The sequence below is a fragment of the Argopecten irradians genome, chromosome 1 (genome assembly GCF_041381155.1).
Source record: "Argopecten irradians isolate NY chromosome 1, Ai_NY, whole genome shotgun sequence".
Lineage (NCBI taxonomy): Eukaryota > Metazoa > Mollusca > Bivalvia > Pectinida > Pectinidae > Argopecten > Argopecten irradians.
The window spans coordinates 27,881,327-27,903,247 of record NC_091134.1 but is presented as its reverse complement, the minus strand read 5'-3'; the positions used below and the strand labels follow the sequence as shown (position 1 = coordinate 27,903,247).

The following is a 21,921-nucleotide window of genomic DNA, read 5'->3' as shown; positions in this document are numbered from 1 at the left end:
AATCCTGTCAAAGTGTCCATTATCTATGCATGCATGTATGTGTGTATAAATGCATGCATGTATGTATGTTGTGCCATGCAGGTATGCATACATGCATATGTTATGCAGGGTAATACCATGGCATGCTATGTCATGTTTTTGTGAGTGAGTGCACATGCAAGTGTTTGTGTCCATTTGCATGCTATGAAAAATGTTGGGAAATAAAAAATAATGTCTCCATCAACACATTCACAATTAATCTTGCTTACTTTGTATAGTTCTTTGTCCAGTAAACTTTATGATAGGATTCCTTTATCGGCAGATATGTGTTGTCGACACCCCCCCCCCCTCCACCTCCCAATATTTCCAGGTAAACTATATGTATTTCGAGGGAGAAGCTAGATTTGCCAGGAGCGTAGGAAGCGGGAGGGGGGGCAGGGGGGCAACTCCCCCCCCCCGTTCCCGAGGACGGGGGGGGGGGGGGGGGGGGGCAAACATGTCTTTTTGCCCCCCCCCCATTTTCGCCGACTGAAATTTTCTAAAAATGCTAAATTGAAAGAAAAAAAGGGTCCTCCTGCACATTTTTCGTACTACATTCCAGAAAATTTTCCGCTGCGCGACGCATTTCTTAAAACGTTCAAGCAGATAATGTCAAACCTTAAATAGTAAAAATTCAATACACACGAACTATACTAAAAATGTCCATCAAGGGATTCTATGTACTATTTAAAAAATGTCTCTTAAAAGATCAATTTGTTTATATGTCTAAGCGAGACAATTAATTCATTTTTTATGTTACACAACAATGTGCCGCTGGTGTGAAGCCGGTATATTCAGATCGAGTAGGGTTGCATAATGTTATGACGACACAATTATCATATCTTTAATGCAGGTAGCTTTAAATCGAAAAATTACCATTTTAAGAACGCTTTATATTCATTAAAATACATCGTAAAACTCATCTCAGTCATTCTAAATCGTATTTTTTTTCCGGGGGAGACCCATGGGCCCCCAAACACCAAAATCTCGTGCTTTTGGGTGCTCGCAAAATCATCAAAATACATTGTAAAACTCATCTCAGCCATTCTAAATTACAATATTTTCCCGGGGGTCACCCTCAGACCCATAAAACACCAAAATTTCGCGCCTTCGACGCTCAAACGCTACTTTGGCCAATTTGCGTATTCGTTAATTTCCTTTTAGCGACCCCACTGTCTATAAATGTGTACAATGATTAAATTTAATGATATTTGAAAAATGTACATAAAGCATATATGGTTGGGAGTTTAATTAATCTCCTCCTGTAGGTGCGGCGGCGGGGGTGGGGGTGGGGGGGGGGGTGTTACAAAATATTTAGGACCTTTGCCCCCCAATTACGTTTCATCTTCCTACGCCACAGTTTGCAGTTTGGCCCAATGCCACGTTTTATAATTTAATATGGCTATTACAAGGTGACAAAGCGAATCTCTTGAGAATTCTGTAAATCAAATCGGTTAGTAATGAATAACACACTGTTAATAAATAAAAAGCAAAATTCACACATAAACTAGAACGAATAGTTTGTAATAATGAATATAGCCTTTGTTAAATACGAAATATAATGGATAATTGGTCTTTAAAAATCGGCAAGATCTTTTGAAAATCTCTAGTATCAAGCACTTAACTGTCGACAATGGTTTAACAATATGAACAATAGACATTACAACAATATATATCGACATGCCATTATATAAGTAGTAGGTCGTTTAGCCACTTATTGATATGTGATTTTTTACAGACTGAATTATGACGAATTTCACATTGTATAATTGACCTAGGAATGGGTGAACACTTCACACGACAATGCATTATATAAGTAAGTGTATGTAAACATTTATATAACGATTTATATTGAGAAAATTATCGTATTGTAGTGCAAAGAAGTTAAGTTGGGTGGGAATACGTGTCACTGGTTTTTAAATTTCACAGGTTTCATAAGGTACATTAGGATGTACTGGGTATTTTTTTTCCTGATATATATACTGTTTGTTTAGATTTTTGGGACATATTGCCGTTATTCTAGACTTGTTTAAATACCGAAAAATTGTGAAAACACCAATATGATTTTCCACCATATCCTCACGGCTTTTACAATTACAAGTCAACGGCAATCACTTTCGTAACCAGAAGAAATTGCCGCAAAAATTGTTAAAATGTAATAAGTTGGTCGTTGTCAAAATTTGCTAAGATGTGATTCCTTATCCCTGCTATATATACTCCTCCTATCAGTCTATTTCGGCGGAAAATATATCGTTATAAGTTTTGAAATGTATTAATAAAATTTAATGACAATTTACAGTCAAATATAGATGCATGGAAAGATGTCCTTGTAATAAAATCATACTTTTAGTGGCGCTAAAGAAAGAGATGGGAAAACGACCACAGATAAATAAATGAAGCATTCCAATGAACCTCAAAGGAACAGACCGAATAAAAATATGGAAATCATGGAAATCAAGCTTGAGCATCAAACTTAAAATCTAGAAACAAACAAAAGGTTATTTCAAAATGACATCAGCATGACCTGGACCTATACACTTTGAACAAAAAAAATGTTGGCTATCCCTGATGAAAACGCAACACTTTTTGATTAAATATTTTTCTATTGAATTTTTTGTTCATATCAAACAAATTAATTATGGAAAACTTTGAGCACCTTACCTATATATACAATAATGATTCGCATGACTGAACTTGCTCTTGGGCCGTGAAGCGGTCGATTTTTTAAAAAAGTAGAAAAATCTGCACGTGCACTCGGTATCAATGCGCGTTTGGTCTACCTATTACACGTGTACAGTCCTTGTGGATAAGAACACTATTTTCTACATTCAGATTTTGAAAACGCCGTTTAGTTTTGAAAACGATGCCACGACTTACGGATATCCAGCGTCACGAAGTTAGGGGTATGTTGGCAGGCGGACTTCCGCGGCGTGAAATTGCGCGTAGCATGGGATGTTCGCCATCTACTATTGTGAAACTTCATCAGCGGTACGTTCAAACGGATTCTATGAATGATAGACCGCGCCCTGGGATGCAACGAGTGACATGACCGTTACATCCGGGTCACCCATCTCGTGACCGCTTCCAAACTGCCTCCCAAACGGCCAGAACAACGATATGTATCAATGGAAGACGAATTTCGGTTTCTACTGTCCGCCGGCGTAGCGCCGGTTTGAAAGCCTGTAGACCCTTCCGTGGGAACATGTGACACAACGTCGACGTCAAAATGCTTGACGTGGACCCGGAGGCATCGACGTTGGTCCATGCGCCAATGGAGACGCGTACTGTTCACGGATGAATCCCGCTTCCATCTCCGTACGTAATAGTGACGGTAGAATTCGCGTGTTGAGACGACGGGGAGAGTGTTACGTCAATTCGTGCGTCCGCGAATGTGACCGTTGGGGTGGTGGCAGTGTCATGGTGTGGGGAGGGATATCCTTCGACCGCAAGACGCCCCATGCTATCGTGGACGGTAATCTGACGGCACGGCGTTACATCGACGAAGTCCTACAAACTACCGTTGTACCGTTCTTTCGTAATCATCCCGACGTCGACATTCTACAGCAAGACAATGCTCGTGCGCACTCAGCAAGGTTGACCACAGACTTCCTTAATCAACAGAACATTCAAACACTGCCCTGGCCTGCCTTCTCCCCTGACCTCAGTTAGGTTGAACAATTGTGGGACCAGTTGGTCAAACTTTGAAACGACGTCATCCACAACCGCAAAATCGATGTGAACTTGAAATTGCCCTTCAGGAGGAGTGGAGGAACATTTAGCCAGTTAGAATTCAGCGTCTGGTTCGGTCCATGCCACGTAAGTGTCGTGCTCGTGTGGAGGCAAATGGTGGCCACATCAGATATTGAAAGTGTGAAAATGAATTTGGGGTGTAGCGTTGAAACGTTTGTCTTATCCCCATTCACGGTAAATCTTTGACTAACTCACTGATAGGAAACGACTCTCGAAATGTATACCTTTGTAGTGAAATAAAGTTGTTGTTTTTTCTGTAATTTTTTTGTTACCATTAAATTTTGCATATTATAACAGTGTTGCGTTTTCATCGGAGCTCAGTATATATAAGGTTACATGTACATCATTAAGAGCTGCTATAAACGTGTAGACAAATTAAGGTTTGAGTACCAGAGGAAAAAAATCACCGATCTACGTGAAGGCAAATACCCCCAACTCCATTCTCATGACTCAGAAATTTCAAAAATAATTCTTAGTAAGATTCTTCCAGCCTCAGCGTTCCATGTGTTGGTAATGTCATACTATTTTAGACACGACAACACCATGCGCCAATACGGCAGAATCTGGCGATCAAATATAATGCCGCATAGTTGCCTCATTTATCACATTGTCACGTTGGTGGGGGTGTAACGTTGAAATTGACAGTGTGTAGGGTCAGTTCTCAACGACAGGTCTGTTGAAAAATGACCGTTAGAAAATGACCTTGGCAAACTATCAACGGATGGTCTGTTGAAATATGACCCAAGTACATTCACATATATAACTGTTGCACAAACATAATTCTCGAATTCTGTTATCGCCATTCCTAATATAAGCGACCCTTCTGTGCTGGTATTTAAATTACGTAATCACCTCGATTTGAATTGAAATTTGGTATTGTTATCATCGTAACAAATACCTCATTTAAATATTTTAGGTGCTTGTATGTTTATTATGGAGAATACGGCACTACAAAACTTTCATTTCTTCTATAGTCATTTTGTTCGTCCGTGTAGATAATGTTAACTTAATTGTTCTCAGACTGAGGAATTGCTATATATAACACTGAGGTAACGTAGTAAATAAAAAGGAATTGTTGTTATCAACTGCACGCAAAGTTTGTACTATGTGGTGTTCACTTCCGAGTACCAGTGGATAGTGTTACAAAACTTTAATTATGGGATTTTTATGATTATGTTTTCGACGATTTTACGTTTGTCAGACATTCAGTAATTGTTAATATTTATTTATTCCCTGCAATACAAGAATGTATGTATTAGATATCTGCGTATGGATCAGTTATGTTGTGTTCTGCGTATGGTTATGTTGTAATGTGTTGTTGTGTTGTTTTGTGTTGTGTGATATTTGCTGTGTGTTGTTTTGTTGTTGTGTGGTGTTGTTGTGTGTTGTGTTGTTATGTGTGGTTGCGTCATGCTATTGTGTTGTGATTCATTGGTATGTTGTTGTGTTGTGTGTTGTTGTGTGCTGTGTGGCTCTGTTTTGTGTTGTGTTGTTGTTCCGTGTTTGTGTAATGTGTTGTTACGTGATGTTTTGTGATGTGTTGTTGCGTTATGTTGTGTGATGTTGTGTTGTTGTCGGGTGTTGTGTATTGTTGTGTTGTTGGGTGTTGTTGTATTGTTGTTGTGTTGTGTGTTGTGGTGTGGTTGTGTTGTGTGTTGTTGTGTGATGTGTTGTGGTGTGATTTTGTATTGTGTGATGTTGTGTTGTGTGATGTTGTCGTGTGTTGTGTTGTTATGTGTTATTGTGTTGTTTTGGGTGGTGTCGTATTGTTGTTGCGTGGTTGTGTGTTGTGTTGTTTTGTTATGTTGTGTTGTGAGATGTGTTGTGTGATATTTGCTGTGTGTTGTTTTGTTGTTGTGTGGTGTTGTTGTGTGTTGTGTTGTTATGTGTGGTTGCGTCATGCTATTGTGATGTGTGTCATTGGTGTGTTGTTGTGTTGTGTGTTGTTGTGTGCTGTGTGGCTCTGTTTTGTGTTGTGTTGTTGTTCCGTGTTTGTGTAATGTGTTGTTACGTGATGTTTTGTGATGTGTTGTTGCGTTATGTTGTGTGATGTTGTGTTGTTGTCGGGTGTTGTGTATTGTTGTGTTGTTGGGTGTTGTTGTATTGTTGTTGTGTTGTGTGTTGTGGTGTGGTTGTGTTGTGTGTTGTTGTGTGATGTGTTGTGGTGTGATTTTGTATTGTGTGATGTTGTGTTGTGTGATGTTGTCGTGTGTTGTGTTGTTATGTGTTATTGTGTTGTTTTGGGTGGTGTCGTATTGTTGTTGCGTGGTTGTGTGTTGTGTTAGGTGTTGTTTTGTTGTTTAGTTATGTTGTGTTGTGAGATGTGTTGTGTTTTTGTTGTGTTGTGTGTTGTTGTTGGGTGGTGTTGTGTTGTTGTTGCGTGTTTGTGTGATGTGTATTTGTGTTATGTTGTGTGATGTGCTGTTGTGTGATGTTGTGTTGTGTGTTGTTGTGTTGTGTAGTGTTGTTGAGTGTTTTTGTTGCGTTGTTGTGTGTTGTGGTGTGCTTGTGTTGTGTGTTGTGTGATGTTTTGTTATGATGTTGTGTCGTGTTGTTGTTTAATGTTGTCTTGTGTTGTGTGGTTGTGTGTTGTGTGATGTTGTGTTTAGTGTGATGCGTTGTTGTGATGTGTGATGTTATGTTGTGTGATGTTGTGTTGTGTGATGTTGTGTAAAAACGAGTTCTTATGGGGTCACTTTTCAACGGGGTCTATTTTTAACGGTTCGGTGTAAAAAGTGCGCTGAAAGTTCAGTTTTCAACGGTTTTCGGGGACATTTTTCAACGTTAAAAAATGACCCGAGGTAAGAGGGTCCATTTTCAACGTTACAGGGGCACCAATGCGACAATGTGACAATGCGAAAGCACGACAATGCGACAACACAACAGTGCGACAATGCTACAACACAACAGTACGATAATGCGACAGTGCGACAATGCGACTGTAACTATAATTACGGTAAAGTTTGCAATGACCTTTAAAGGCTGTGTAAAATGATATAGTGTTACTTCGAAAAAGTGAAAGTGAAAGTAAATATGTAATGACGAAAACAATGCCAGTGAACAATAAATCCACATAAGTATAGACTTGTTTGATCATTACATGTCGTTTTCAAGAGTGTCTAATTTATTGGACTACCCTTTATGGTATATTCCGCTGGCTGGTTATCTCACATCAGACGATTTATTTATCGTGTTAAGACGGGAGAGTTAATAGATCTGTTAAAATGTGATTCACGGGGCTATATACAATTTTACAGACGACCATAGCTATCCCGCTATCTCTCTCCCATCTCTGCTGGTGCTTGGTAGGCTTCTAATTAAAATCAGAGGCGAACATATCCGGTAATTCCTCGTATTTTGTTCGTGTATTTATAACCGCTTGGGATAAGAGGAAATTTGATTTATTTTAATTTGAAAAACGCTGTAAAACCTTTTAAAATCAGGGTTATTATCAATAATGTATTGAGGAGCGGTTAAGCTGTAATATTCTAAACATCCGGGTAGCAATGATCAACAAACCTGCAATGGTTAACGGTTTAGCAATCAACCGTAGCGCGAACAACGGTAAAGGCATTGTCAGCTTAACGCATGGAATATCGATGAAATATTTCAAAGCACCAAAGGCAATCAATGAAAAACGGATCTGATTTAGACACTTTTTCTTTTTTTTAATTAACATGCATTTTGAACATTAAAATCGTCTTTCATTAAGCGGTTCTTTGTTATATACAATTCTTAGTTATAAACAGACGCATCACACCTGTGACTATAGAATACCTGTATGGCTATGTTAATGTTCGAACAGTAGGTCTCGGACCGTCGTAGTGACAGCACGTATAATTGACACTGGCCATAGATACATTATAGGCGTACATTTACAGGGAAAATAATACTGGAAAATCAGTTTGTATTAATATTGTGAAAATGGCTTTGCCGGGAATTTTTCATTCCCGACAAATCCCATTTTTACTAGCATGGATTTGTGTGGTATGGTGTAAGGTTGATGGTCGTTTTATCAACTTCCATCGTGGATATGAATACCAGTATACATTCCAGTCGGACGCCACCATTACAGACGTCGGAGAGTTTAATGTCCAGTCCAAGGTGAGATCATATAATTTAATGGAATGTTAACAGAATCAAAAAAAAAAAAAAAAAAAAAAAAAGGAGGTGTTAGGGATCAAACATGAGTAAAACGGAATTCAGGGTATTCTGGTGGTCGCTTTGTAGATCAGAAGTCTTCACATTTTAACTTAAAAGTGAAGCTTCACAAACAAAATTGGAAACCTTGGCACTATTTTCAGAACAATTACATTAAGAACACGCATTTCAGATATTTTTTCACACATGAAAACTTCCACTTTTATATAATTTCATTACATTGGTTTATATCTAGCCTGTTTTAAAGTAAAGTTGCTTATAAGTACGCTCCCTGTATGTACATCTATACGTTTTGATTGTGTTTAATGTTATGTACAATACATAAACCGGTGAAGTAAAACCCTAGCCGAAACATGGACTTTCTAATGTTAAGATTATATACCGGTATATGTTAACACTAACTTAGCATTCACATCATATCATTAAAACGAATTAAAGCTCCTAATAGATACTAATCTAAAACAAAACACCGGTAATGCCATTGTATTATTTCAGACATATTAGTACGTGTACATTATGCTCTTCAGCTCATTACAACAGGTTCAGATTTTGATCTATTCCTTCTTCTCATCATTATCTAACCACTGAAAATTTGTCATTCCTGATCTTATTAGAATTTCTTTGATATATATATAACTAAATTTAATTCAGAGTATCAGTACTTTATTTTTGATCGGGATATTGTAGGCTCGTTTTGAATCTAATATATGATATAACATTGTGTAAAATTAATTAAATGTTGAGTTCTTCTCAACCATGTGAATAGTAATAAAACAAATCTGCTACTTTCATTCAGTATTTTTGGCTACGCCAAATGTTATAAAGTTTATGAACTTATGAACTCCACTTACATAAAAACACTGAAGAAATTTTGTACGTTTATTAGGATAATTAACTATATCATTTGTTCTCCTTAGCTCGTTATATATTCATGTAAACAACTGCTGTATACCTTAACGAATACTAATGATTGTATATAATATGTTTTCTCTATGCATTTATTATGAAAAAGAGAAATAAAATTAATTTTAATTTGACGATAGCACCCTCAACTCCAAAACGTTTTATTAATGTATCGGCTTAATTCTCTTTTCAAATAGCGGTTCAATTAAAAAGTTATTAAATGATATATGAGGTCATTATAAAATACATTTGTGTTAAAGTTCTGTATCCCGTTCTAAATGTTTAAATGGGATCAGATGATAAAAAGGATGGGAAAAACGGTGGGCAAAAATATTAATGACATTTGTAAACGGCTTAGTAAGTAATTGAAAATGTGTAAATTCGCAATATATTATGTCAAGATGTTAATCAGAATACACGTACATTTGCTTGAATTAGGCAAGCCCACTAGGGCTCCTTTTAGTAATTAAGCAAAGTGTTTAAGATACTATATTGTGTATTACTATAAATGTGTGAGCGCGTTACGGGTCTGACGACGATCTGAAGATACCGAGAAAAACATCACAATTTAGTAATGGGCAAAACGAGTCCTCAATGGTCATTAAAACATTTCATAGGGTTTAAAGAATTCATACTGCACGTTCTCTTGCCTAGTACAGTATACTCGACAGAGGAAATTGGTATTATCATGAAGTCAATTTGCAATAATATAAATTCGAAAATCAACAATAATTTTTCATCCAATATTGATTAAAAATCAATAATTTGGTCACGAAACGTTGCATTTATATTACAATTTGACGAATGATTGAGAACTTGCCATTAAAATCCATCGTTTTCAAAGACACGCTTTGATAGTTCCCAAACCCTAACCCTCTACAGTTATCGTTACACAAATTTTCACACAAGTCTGTATTTTGTATTACTTATATTTAAAATATTATCTGTTGAGTTGCATTCGTAAAATTATGGACAATCATGAAAAAAAATTGATGATCAATATGAATATTATCAGATGATAAATATAAGTGAAAGTCACATTTCCACATCATCCAATACACACTCGTGTTCCTTTCACGATCATCGAATACTCACGCCTTATAATATGATTTTGAGTTGTCAATACAAAAAAACGTGAGCTTGTGATTTTTTATCACTATTTGTTTGTTAACCGACATTTTCTTATAATTCATTACCCATTTATTTAAAGACCGCCACTCATACTTTATTGATATAAACACATGTAGGGATAATTATATAGTAGATTGATTCAAATAACAAAAGGTATATATATGTCACAATAGATATAGGGTAGAATTAATCTAAGTGTTAGAACCAATTTGATGGCATGTGATGATGGTTGCCGCTCGGGTATACAATAGTCTCGGGGACTTGGATCACAGGCGTCTGCTTCTGATTTGATAAAAATATAATAACCTACCCCTACTATGATAGTAGGGGTAGGACATGGTATTTTTCAAAAACCAGATGCAGACGCCTGTGCTTGGATTGACGAGTGGTTACAAGTTGTCCGATTTTCTACCACTAGCACTTTGTGGTTGAGGTGTCGGACTGTCGGACAAATTTACTAGATAAAGTCGAAAATTACCGTAACTTCAGGTACTAAAATATCACAGAACACATCGTTTCTACATCCCTATATGTACGGATGACATGATATTAAGCCAGGTCTCTATGATGTCATATGGCATTAAGTCAATTACAACACGATAGACCGGTTTACACTGATAATCATTAGCAGGTCATTTAAGGCCGGACACGGCGGTAAGATTAATGACATGGGGCTGGCCAACTACGATTGATATGGACGCTCTATGATAGAGATTGAATTGTCAAATTGCTCATTGTTAATTGATGTGAAGTCGTGTAATAATCCTAAACGAAAGCAAACAGTTCTTTACTTCCTACATGCCTTTTATCTAAGTTTACAGACAGGAATCGACCTGTTTGTTCTCTCCTGTTTTCCATGGTACGCATCACTGAGCACTGCTGTTATTTCATGTACAGCGGGTAAACATTTAAAAGCGGAATCACGAAAGAAAAACTTTTGAAGTTAACTGATGCATTAACTGCTTTTAATAAGCCGGACCTTCTCTCATTCTCGACACAACAGGGGTTACTATCACTGTCGTAATATCATGAAGTATCGATGATGACGGTGTTCTCCCACCCTTACTTGTCAAACATAGAGTCAATAACTCATCAATTTATGTGTCATGTATATATATACACGTAGTTTTACTGATTTTTGGTTTTAGATCCCTGAAACGAATAAAATGGTCTGTTGCGAGTCCAACTGGATGATATTAATGTAACTCGCTTATGATGTGTCTCGATCAAAATAATACTGACTCGTAATAAACGAATAATTAGAGACTTACAGATATTGCATTAAAGTCTGGCATATTCATTGTCTTATAATATAATATCTTTATGAATGTACATAAAAACCTATATATATATTACACAAAATGAGAGACTGTTACTATTTTGTACTTTAAAAGGTTACTAACATGTCCACAATTGAAACCTCAAAAGTAACGAGTGAGTCAGGGTCACTATGGTGATAGTGAAACAGGAAGTGGTCACGATCATATATCAACTATCATTTGTACATAGATGTGTATTGATGTCACGCTTGGCTATATACTGATTGGGAAAGCTCCCAATCATTTCCCCACAAATTAACCGTCAATCACATACTCCGATCTTGCAAAGCCTAGTTTAAAAAATATTGTATTATAAATTAAGTCTGTGAAATGGGGTTATTTGGATAATTTTACTGCTGAAAAACGAATTGATAAGCTTATGTTGAAGAAAAAAATAATATTCGTAATATATGTCCACAAATGAAACCTCAAAACTAACGAGTGAGCCAGGGTCACTGTGGTGACAGTGACAAATTTTATAGAACAATAAACATGATATCAGCCGGGTCACTTTAGGTAATTAGGCACATCAATAATCAAAAATCTTACATACATAAATAATTAACAGAGCTTAATGCAGACAATCAAGGAGAATCCCGGGGGACAGGAGCAATCCATTATCATCACATGTCAATAAATCAACCTAGCATGTAACGAGTATTTATAAAAAAAAGTTATTATCATTCTACAAAGGACAAAAACTTTACGTCGCTCCTGCAACGGCGTAGTGATTTCATAGAATAGAAAAAGGGTCCATCTACATAAGAGAAAACTTTAAAGGCCCATTACCCTTCCGGAGCAATATATAAAGGTTTCTTAAAAAACATTAATAACATCAGAAAATGCATACCGATGACCTAAAATAAGGTTACGACACCAAACATATGCAAGATTTCCTGCGTAATATATGAAAACATTTGAGAGTCAATTCGCTGTTTTGCCGTCTGGCGCAATGATAATCAACTACAGCGCGGTACTTAGGACGACGGCGGGAAACATAATACGACCCGCTTTATGAAAATAAACTTTTATTTATTCTAGTCAAATCGTTCAGAAGGTGATGATAAATGTAGTATTAACGGTAAGCTAATAACTTTTGCAACTCTACAAAATTCGGAAAGGTAGTGGGCCTTTAATAATACAATCATATATGATTATTTTACAAGCAGTAGAAACTTGGGAATATTAGCTTGATTTTATTGTATTTTTCATCAAGATATAGATTTTGAGAAAGGGACGACTACCCGAGCCCGTCAGCTTACTAGTTTTGGTATCTTGTATAAGAAATATATGAGTACACTAGCGAATTGTTAAATTTTCGTACCAGGAAGCGATCTTAAATCTGTTTATTGGTTTTTGTTCACGGTTGCTTAGATCACAATAATCGACTAGACTTTCTACATATAAATAGTCTGGGTTATAAACACTCAGTTACTGGCTAACACCTACTTCCTGGTCCGGAGCACGTAGAAACATGTAAACACTTCGAAACTAATATCATATTTGCTGCCAATAATTAAATTTGTTGAATATGTAAATAAAATTGATACCTTACTTGAATGGCTTGTCATGAAATATTACCTACCTTGTATTATAATATACACCTGTAAATTGTTTGACAAATGAGGCTTGCTTGATACAATCAATCGTTGCTCCGATCAGTTTGGTTCAAAGTGGTAACAAGTATTTCAATATTGAAAACAAGAATAATTCAACAAGTTATACCAGATAAAATAACGTGGGCGATGTTTTATTTATATTATGATATGATTGATTATATGACATTATTATGATAAATACATGATATGTTATGAAATTTGACATAATCTTGTGTCAATATCGCTTCTTGAAAAAATGGCGTTCCCTGTCTTTGCATACATCAATCATTAATTTGATAATAGTTTGCACGCATAGGGGCATGTCTAATCTTAGCTGAAATGGTATTACTCTGTAAATCGTAATTTGCAGCCTATCGGCACACTCTCTTCAAAAACGAAACGGCTTTGATTTTTTTTTAAAATGGGAATGTAAAAGGAAATTGATAATTTTGTAGAGTCACCAAAGTTATTAACTCACCATTAATACTACACTTATATTGTCATCTTTTGAACAATTTCATTAAAATAAATCAAATGTTAATTTTCTTAATAAGGGTCGTCTTATGTTTCCCGCCATCGTCCTAATTTACCACGCGTTATTTAGCTACCACAAAGAATTTTGTGATAAATTTTAAAGTAATTTGAACTTGTGTTAATAGTTTCTAAATCTTAACATCAGCTATCAGTTAAAGGGACAATTCAGTCACAGAGAACATTAAAATTTGTACATATATCGGAAAAAATCCAGTTCTAATGGAAATTAGATCAGTCAGTTTTACTGCGATATGCCTGAAAAGCCCACGGTGGCGACATGTGTGTGAAATGTTCAAAATCGCTCGCTGTCCGCTATTACACACCTTGTATGCCGAACCCTGTCCCTTGCTCGTAGAGTAATGCAACTTTTGTCTAGAACTGCCCAAATTGCTCTTACAGTAGTGTGTTTACCTTATTAGGTGCATTGTCTTGCCTAAAAATCATTTTATCACCTTCTCAATGGTTTTGTAGTTCATTTGTTTAACGTGCGTGACTATGGCTCCATATTGTACCTGCTTAATCGTATTGATCAACGATTTGATATTTCAAAGATATTAATTAAAATACTTAACAATGTCGTGGAATTTGTCAACGTTTTACGTTATATGTTTCATAATAAATGTAGAACAATACATATTTATGCTATATTTTGCTTCTTGGTTATGTAAAAGAAGTAGCCTGAGTGAATATTCTCTTTAAATATTATGTATAATTCGACATTCCTAAGGCTTAATCATATTCTTGATTATACTTACTCTAAATGTACATTATATATCCTTTGTGACATTTGAGATAAAAACTCATACTTGTGTGATAATTGTGTATATCCTCTGGCGACTTACTTACATACATTTAATAACACACTTATATTCCATTCTGTTACGTTACCGGATTAATAGCACGGCCACCCTAATTGCCTAAAGGACGGCTAATTAATCTCCCAATGAGCGACATCTGTCAATAATAATTCTGTAATTTTTTGTCTGTATTTATCAGTTAACTTCAAGAATTCTTTCGTCCTCATTTCAATTTGACAAAACGTGCTGAAGTTTCCGTGTGTTATAATTATATTGCATCAGACGACAAAATAGCGAAATAAATCTTCATTGTTAACATAGATTTTGCAAGAATTTAATTTTAAAATTATCTCCCTTTACAAATGTAAGATTTGATTATATATGGCCTTTTAGATATGTAATTTTAATATTATATCCCTTTAGATATGTAATTTTAATATTATCTCCCTTTACATATGTGATTTTAACATTATCTCCCTTTACAAATGTAATTTTAATATTATCTCCCTTTATAAATGTAAAATTTAATATTATCTCCCTTTATATACATGTATGTAAATTTCATTCTATCTCCATTTGCATATAATGTAAGTTTTATTTTAGAAGTTTGTTTCTGAAAGTTTAATTGTATACTATAGGAAAGAGCCAATACAAACAGGAGCTAACAAATAGTACAGATGTTTCTAATATTGTAGTTGTAATGTTACACGGTGAATATTTTCAACATAAATCAATTGTTCTTACAGATAAGCTTTACTAATATACAAGATACTCCAGGGGGTCAAGAATTACTTCTCAGAGTATTCGGCTTCCGCTTTACACGTGGGCAAGATCAAGGTAAGCAATACAATTCAACACAATTCATTTACAATTACAATACAAAATATGCCATTTTTCATTTAAATATAAAACTTTTGACAATTCCTCGGCCTTAAAGTTCCAACATATATTTATGCGCTATACAATGCTACACCTATCAAAGAGTTTTTTTATATTTGAAAATCGCCGCTTTGACAGGTTGTACAATGGTGTACAAAATTGGTTTCAATCTGACACAAACAGGTGCTATACATAATGTACATGAATAGTACTTCTGACATAGTAGAATTTCGGTCTATTAAATACATTCAATCTTTATTTGGAAATCTCACAGGAGTTATATGGCCTCTTATACACCCTTTTTGGTTTACATATGTTAAATGTTCAGTCTTGCAGTAAAAGAAAACTAAAAAAATATAAGTAGATGTGGCGAAGAAACGTGCCTGTCGATTAAACTAATTTAATAACTCGCTGATTAAGTTGTTTGTTGTGTTACAGTCGTTTTATGTTTGCAATTGTACAGTAAAAATCGATTCTGTGAAATAAAAAAAAGCTTCCTTTGAATCAAGCTAGAGCATGAGAAACGATATGTAATCTATCCATTTCCTCACCAGAAGAAAATGCCAATAATACTAATAAAATCATGATATCAAGAATAAAGGACTGTACTAGATGTAACACATTCTCATTTCGTCGACGCATGATTCTGAAGTTATTGTGACATTTTTGTTTTATTTTCTGTGACACAGGTATAGCTGGACACGGCATGGATCTCTCTAAGTGGTAAGTTTTCACTCATAAAATTTGAATATCTTGGGAGTTATTGGGAGTATATATACGGTTATAGTTTACGGAATTGTTTCATTATGAATTTTATTTAGTTTTTGCAGAACACGCATATAAGTAAAATAAATGTATGATTAGGAAAGTAGATCTATTTCAGACTGACGTGTGAAATCAAATTTAAGTGTGCGTAATTTACGCACACTTTGAATACACACGTCCGCTTAATACGTAATGAAAAGGCGGGAATGAATCTGCGCAACACTTAAAAATTAGCTACTTACATAATGAAATGATAACATGGTGTCAGTAATTAGTTATGGAAATAATTAACATACAATTCTCCAAAAGGATACATATCCCCGAAATTGTTCCGTAAATCAATTACAGTAAAACCCCTCTAACTCGAACCCGGATTCCTCGAATACCCCCTATTCGTCGAACTGGTCGTACGGTCCCGACCGTGTCCCTATATAATCTATGTAACAAAACCCCGGATAGCTCGAACAGCTATTCGTCGAATACCCCTTATTCCTCGAACAGAAATATATCACTGTTTGAGCAAATACATAGTATGTACCCATGCATTCGTCGAACAGGTGTTCGGCCCTTGATACCTGTGTCACACCTGACTGCACCGACCGTCACGGATAATAGCTCAAGACCTGTGTTTATACAAGTGTCGGATCAAGTCTTTCGGTAATTAATGGATTAACAGTGTCAGTATTACCTACCTTCACGATCGCCAGTCGTTGTTTGATGCAAACTTTATGTGAATATTTCAGAAAAGGCATTATATAATCGATGTCTCTCTCGTAATATTCTTCGCTAAATACGAAAATACGGAAGATGTTGATTCGTGTTAAATAGAAAGTACGCATTGTGAAATGACAAAAGAGTTGGAAGAAATCGCTGACGTCCGACTTCCTGTATAAGTTCAATATTTTTTTTTTAAATTTCTGTGTTCTTTTTTCAAAAGACATAAACGATACCAAAATTTGATAGTGCTATGTGCAAATCACATTCACCCATGTTCGATTTTATCAGTGCGTTCCGTATCTTTCCCCGCATATTGTATTTTCGCAACTTTCTTCGTGAACACGTGTAACCTAACGCTTCACTGATGTTGGCCGCACTTATAAAATTCGGTTGAAAATGTAACGTTCCACTTCTCAAAGACAACCCAGTGGCGTAGGAAGATGAAACGTATGGGGGGGGGGGGGGGGGGGGGGGGGGGGGGGGGGGCAAAGGTCCTCAATATTTTGTAACACCCCCACCCCGCCCCACCTACGAAGGAGATTAATTCAACTCCCAACCATATATACTTTATGTACATTTTTCATATATCAGTAAATTTAATCCTTGTACACATTTATAGACAGTGGGGTCGCTAAAAGGAAATTAACGAATACGCAAATTGGCCAAATTAGCGTGTGAGCGCCGAAGGCGCGAGATTTTGGTGTTTTAGATGTCTGAGGGTGACCCCTGGGAAAAAATATTGTAATTTAGAATGGCTGAGATGAGTTTTACAATGTATTTTGATGATTTTACGAGCGCCCGAAAGCGCGAGATTTTGGTGTTTGGGTGGTCCGGGGCCTCCTCCAGGAAAAATATTACGATCTAGAATAGCTTAAATGAGTTTTGATGAATTTGCGAGCGCCCGAAAGCGTGAGATTTTGGTGTTTGTGGGGGGGGGGGGGGGGGGTCCGGGGGTCTCCCCCGAGAAAAAATTACGATATAGAATGGCTGAGATGAGTTTTACGATGTATTTTGATGATTATAAAGCGTTCTTAACATGGTAATTTTTCGATTTAAAGCTACTTGCATTTAGAAATGATAATTGTGTCGTCAAAACATTATGCAACCCTACTCGATCTGAATACACCGGCTTCACAACATCGGCACATGGTTGTGTAACATAAAAAATGAATCAATTGTCTCGCTAAGACATAAACAAATTGATCTTTTAAGAGACATTTTTTAAACAGTACATAGAATCCTTTGATGGACATTTTAGTCTAGTTCTGTGTATTGAATTTTGACTATTTAAGGTTTGACATTATGTGCTTTAACGTGTTAGGAAATGCGCCGCGCAGCGGAAAATTTTCTAGAATGAAGTACGAAAAATGTGCAGGAGGACTCTTTTTTCTTTCAAATAAGCACTTTTAGAAAATTTCAGTCGGCGAAAATGGGGGGGGGGGGGGGGGGCAAAAAAAAATGTTTGCCCCCCCCCCCGTCCTGGGGAACGGGGGGGGGGCAGTTCCCCCACCCCCGCTTCCTACGCCCCTGCAACCCTCTCAAGTACACAAAATTGATATGATATGTAAAGAATCTAAATCTAATATTTTTCTCGGCTTGAAATAGATGCATATGATTCAAAACAAATCAATCAATGAATAAAAGATTATTCTTATAATGTTTTCTCATAGAAAAATATCTAGAATATTCCAAAAAAACAAAATCATTCTTTTTCACTGCATCTTTGTCAACTTCATCGATAGCGTGCGCGCATAGTAGGCTACCTGCAGCTGTTTTCCCGCCAAAATGATGCTGAAAATTTTGCGCATGCGCAGTGTAATAATTCGCCTGTGAGTAAGCAAGAAGGGAAAATGGTAGCTGCTTCGATTCAGATGAGTGATCAGAATTGAATTTTCAAACTTATGCAAATGTAATGTTAAATGTAAAGATGATATTTTATACGAGCAGACCAGATATATATAGCTATATAGATGTTTTACCTGATATTTCGACGGTCGGTGTGAAATACTCCTCACATCGATCGATACACACGTGTGTTTGTTTACAAACACTGAATGACCACCCGGATGATCTAATAGTTTGAGAAAGTCGTTTACCGGGTATATTAGTATTTGTGCGTATGATTATATCTTGTGTGGCATTAGAGCAAATAAAACTACAAAAAAATTGTAAAATTTTACATTAATGTCAAGGACACAGTGTTTACGGAGTTCAGAGGTCGAGGCCATGATGATGACTCGATCTGAATTCAATATGGATTTTAAATTTGTAGATTTGCTAGGAAGTGATGACTGTGATCAAGAAATGATCATTTAAAACAAATTTTATCTTAATCTCGTAAATCAAGAAGACCGAACACAGACCATTTTTGAAGTGTAAATTAAAGTTCAGGGTGCAGCTGGTTTTGAACCCATAACCCAGGAGCAATCGATTTACAAGTTATTCCGATATTGTCTTTTTTCTTTCTGACTTTTTCTGCCATTAATACCTAAACAAATCAGGCCAAAAAAACTTTATGATTCCTTTTACGCAATATGTCATCATGCACAAGGAAACTAAAGCAGACACTCATGTATATAGCTGACACATACACCACACTTGTAAGACCATCTCTCGAATATGCAGCATCCTGCTGGGATCCATACACATCAGATCAAATCCTAGCATTCAAAAACATCCAGAGACGGCTGCAAGGTATGTTTACAACCAATATAGAAATAGGGAACCAGGTTGTGTCACCAACATGATAACATCTTTAAACTGGGAACCCCTGGCTACAGAGCCAAAGCCAGAATTATCATGCTACAGAAAATCATAAATAAGCATGTGGATATCGACCCATCACAACATATAACATCAGGTAACAGGAGAACAAGAGGCGCACACAGATTAAATCAGATACTTTCTAACAAAAACCTATACAAATTTTCATTCTTCCCTTGTACCATCATCGAGTGGAACTCATTACCAATATCTCCAGCTCAGGAGCCTGTCCTTGACAAGTTCCGGACAACCCTGGCTAGACACAACCTCCCATAATAATATACGCGGCCTGTTTTTATCTATATATATACAATGTATAAAAAAAAATAATACATTGATGCCACCTCCCTGGAAGAAGATCTCCCTTGAAATTGCTTCACTTTTTGGCCTTGAGTTGAGTGGTCACTGTGAGGAATGCGTTGGGTTCTCTCCCCTGGCCAAGACAATAGTCTATTAAATTGGTTACATATATATATATATAGCTAGTTTCAACTCCTGCTTAGCAGATAAAAAGGGAGTGGGATGACTGGTTTGCCTGCTTTAGGTATGTAACTTTGGCAGCATGCTTCAGTGAGATAGCACAGTATGAAAAGGGTAAAAGCCTCACTATAATATCACTAGGAGACGCAACATGAATATTCTGCAGTCTCCCAAAACATTATATAGACATTAACATATGCAACATAGTATTGTGTATACCGTAGGTTGTCTTGAAATGATCCTATTGTTACTAAATATTAGGACATTAAGCCGATTCAACCAGCTATTGAAATACCAGTAATTTTAGTAAAGGTACAGTATACAAAATTAAGATGTGATTTGACATATAAAATACCATTGACCTGCATGGGTTAAGTCAAATTTTGTACTTGCTGTATTATATTGGTTTCAGGTTTTCATTTGTGATTAGTCCCCATGGAGAAATCCTACGTGTCTATCACCCTAAGGAGGATGATGAAGTAATCGCCATCAAAAAGGGCTTTGCAGCACTGCTGGCAGGGAAACTTCATGATAAAAATGAGGTATTATGTCAACTTGGATTGTTAACTCATTTATATCATTTTTAGTGCTGGGAAAAAAAAATAAAAAAAGACCACAACTTAATTGCAAAACCATCACTCAAACTTGAAATAGATTAAACTGCAACAGAAGTGAGAGAACTGTGCAGTCACTGTGATAAAAACTGTGACCTTCGACCTGAGTCTATACTTTACTAATCTCTCATTCTAGTGATTCTACCAAATGACAACAGAAATTCTCCCTATTAGGATAGCTTCAGTTCTTTATTTACTTCTTTTGTATGTTTTTCACAGGTGCCTGGTAGTTATGGTGCAGATGGATGGAGCTATGATGTGGAAGAGTTCGGCCATGAAGGTTTGTTTTAATTGATTTTTGTGGATGTTGTTTCCTTGCCAGTAAAAAATTAGTATTTCATGCTAAAGAATCAACTAAATAAGCAACGGTGTATCGAAACATTATATTAAATTGGTCATAAAGGACATTTGCTACATCATTTCATTGTTGCTTTTTGTTAACTTTAACTTTTCAAAATTGAATCTTTTTATGTTGTGGCACAATATGTGTGCACATTTCATTTCAACTTTTCTAGATCTAGTTTCTTTATGCTAACAGACATCTTAGATAAGAATAGCTTCTGGTGTAAGGTACTTCCCATGTGTAATGCTCTCGTGTGTTCCAGTGTGAATCTAAGTGAACTTTAGCTTGTTATCCCCCGCCCAACGGAGTTGGCGGGGGGGATATACAAATGGGTTCCGTCCGTCCGTCCGTCTTTCCGTCCGTACGAATTGTTTCTGGAGCATAACTCTAAAACCAGTAGAGATATTTCCACGAAACTTCATACACACATTGGTCTTATGGTCTAGTAGTGCCTTTTGCTATTTTTAGGTTTTTCATTTTTTGCATTTTTTCCGTAACCATGGAAACATTGCTGAAAATATCATATTTTTGTACCAGGTTCGTTTCCGGAGCATAACTTTAAAACCAGAAGAGATATTTCCACGAAACTTCATAGACACATTGATCTTATGGTCTGGTAGTGCCTTTTGCTATTTTAAGGTTTTCACTTTTTGTACTTTTTTCTGTAACCATGGAAACATTGCTGAAAATGGCAGATTTTTGTGTAAGAATCGTTTCCGGAGCACAACTTTAAAACCACAGAGATATTTCCATGAAACTTCACAGACACATTGTTCTTATGGTCTAGTAGTGGCTTTTGCTATTTTTAGGTTTTCATTTTTTGCACTTTTTCCGTAACCATGGAAACATTGCTGAAAATATCATATTTTTGTACCAGGTTCGTTTCCGCAGCATAACTGGAAAACTGGTTGAGATATATGCACGGAACTCCATAGGCACATTAGCCTTATGGTCTAGTAGTGCCTTTTGCTATTTTAAGGTTTTCACTTTTTGTACTTTTTTCTGTAACCATGGAAACATTGCTGAAAATGGCAGATTTTTGTGTAAGAATCATTTCCGGAGCACAACTCTAAAACCAGTAGAGATATTTCCATGAAACTTCATAGACACATTGTTCTTATGGTCTAGTAGTGCCTTTTGCTATCTTTA

At 36.2% G+C, this 21,921-nt stretch overlaps 2 protein-coding genes across 37 annotated transcripts in view; one reads left to right on the top strand and one right to left on the bottom strand.

The window, feature by feature from the left end:
- Positions 1 to 16,622, bottom strand: part of LOC138322957 (peroxisomal membrane protein PEX14-like) — a 31,452-nt gene extending 14,830 nt beyond the window's left edge. The window contains exon 1 of the mRNA XM_069267225.1: positions 16,548 to 16,622. Coding sequence (XP_069123326.1) covers positions 16,548 to 16,607 — 60 coding nt within the window. The 5' untranslated portion in view covers positions 16,608 to 16,622. The remainder of the gene's footprint in view (positions 1 to 16,547) is intronic.
- Positions 7,584 to 21,921, top strand: part of LOC138322797 (uncharacterized) — a 180,124-nt gene continuing 165,786 nt past the window's right edge. For 27 of the 36 annotated variants that reach the window (XM_069267086.1, XM_069267047.1, XM_069266915.1 and 24 more), the window contains exons 1-5: positions 7,584 to 7,872; positions 14,958 to 15,048; positions 15,780 to 15,813; positions 20,228 to 20,357; positions 20,649 to 20,709. In XM_069267086.1, the coding sequence (XP_069123187.1) occupies positions 7,693 to 7,872; positions 14,958 to 15,048; positions 15,780 to 15,813; positions 20,228 to 20,357; positions 20,649 to 20,709 (496 nt within the window). In that variant the 5' untranslated portion in view covers positions 7,584 to 7,692. The remainder of the gene's footprint in view (positions 7,873 to 14,957; positions 15,049 to 15,779; positions 15,814 to 20,227; positions 20,358 to 20,648; positions 20,710 to 21,921) is intronic. The other 9 variants (XM_069267206.1, XM_069267180.1, XM_069267136.1 and 6 more) reach the window with 1 other exon arrangement.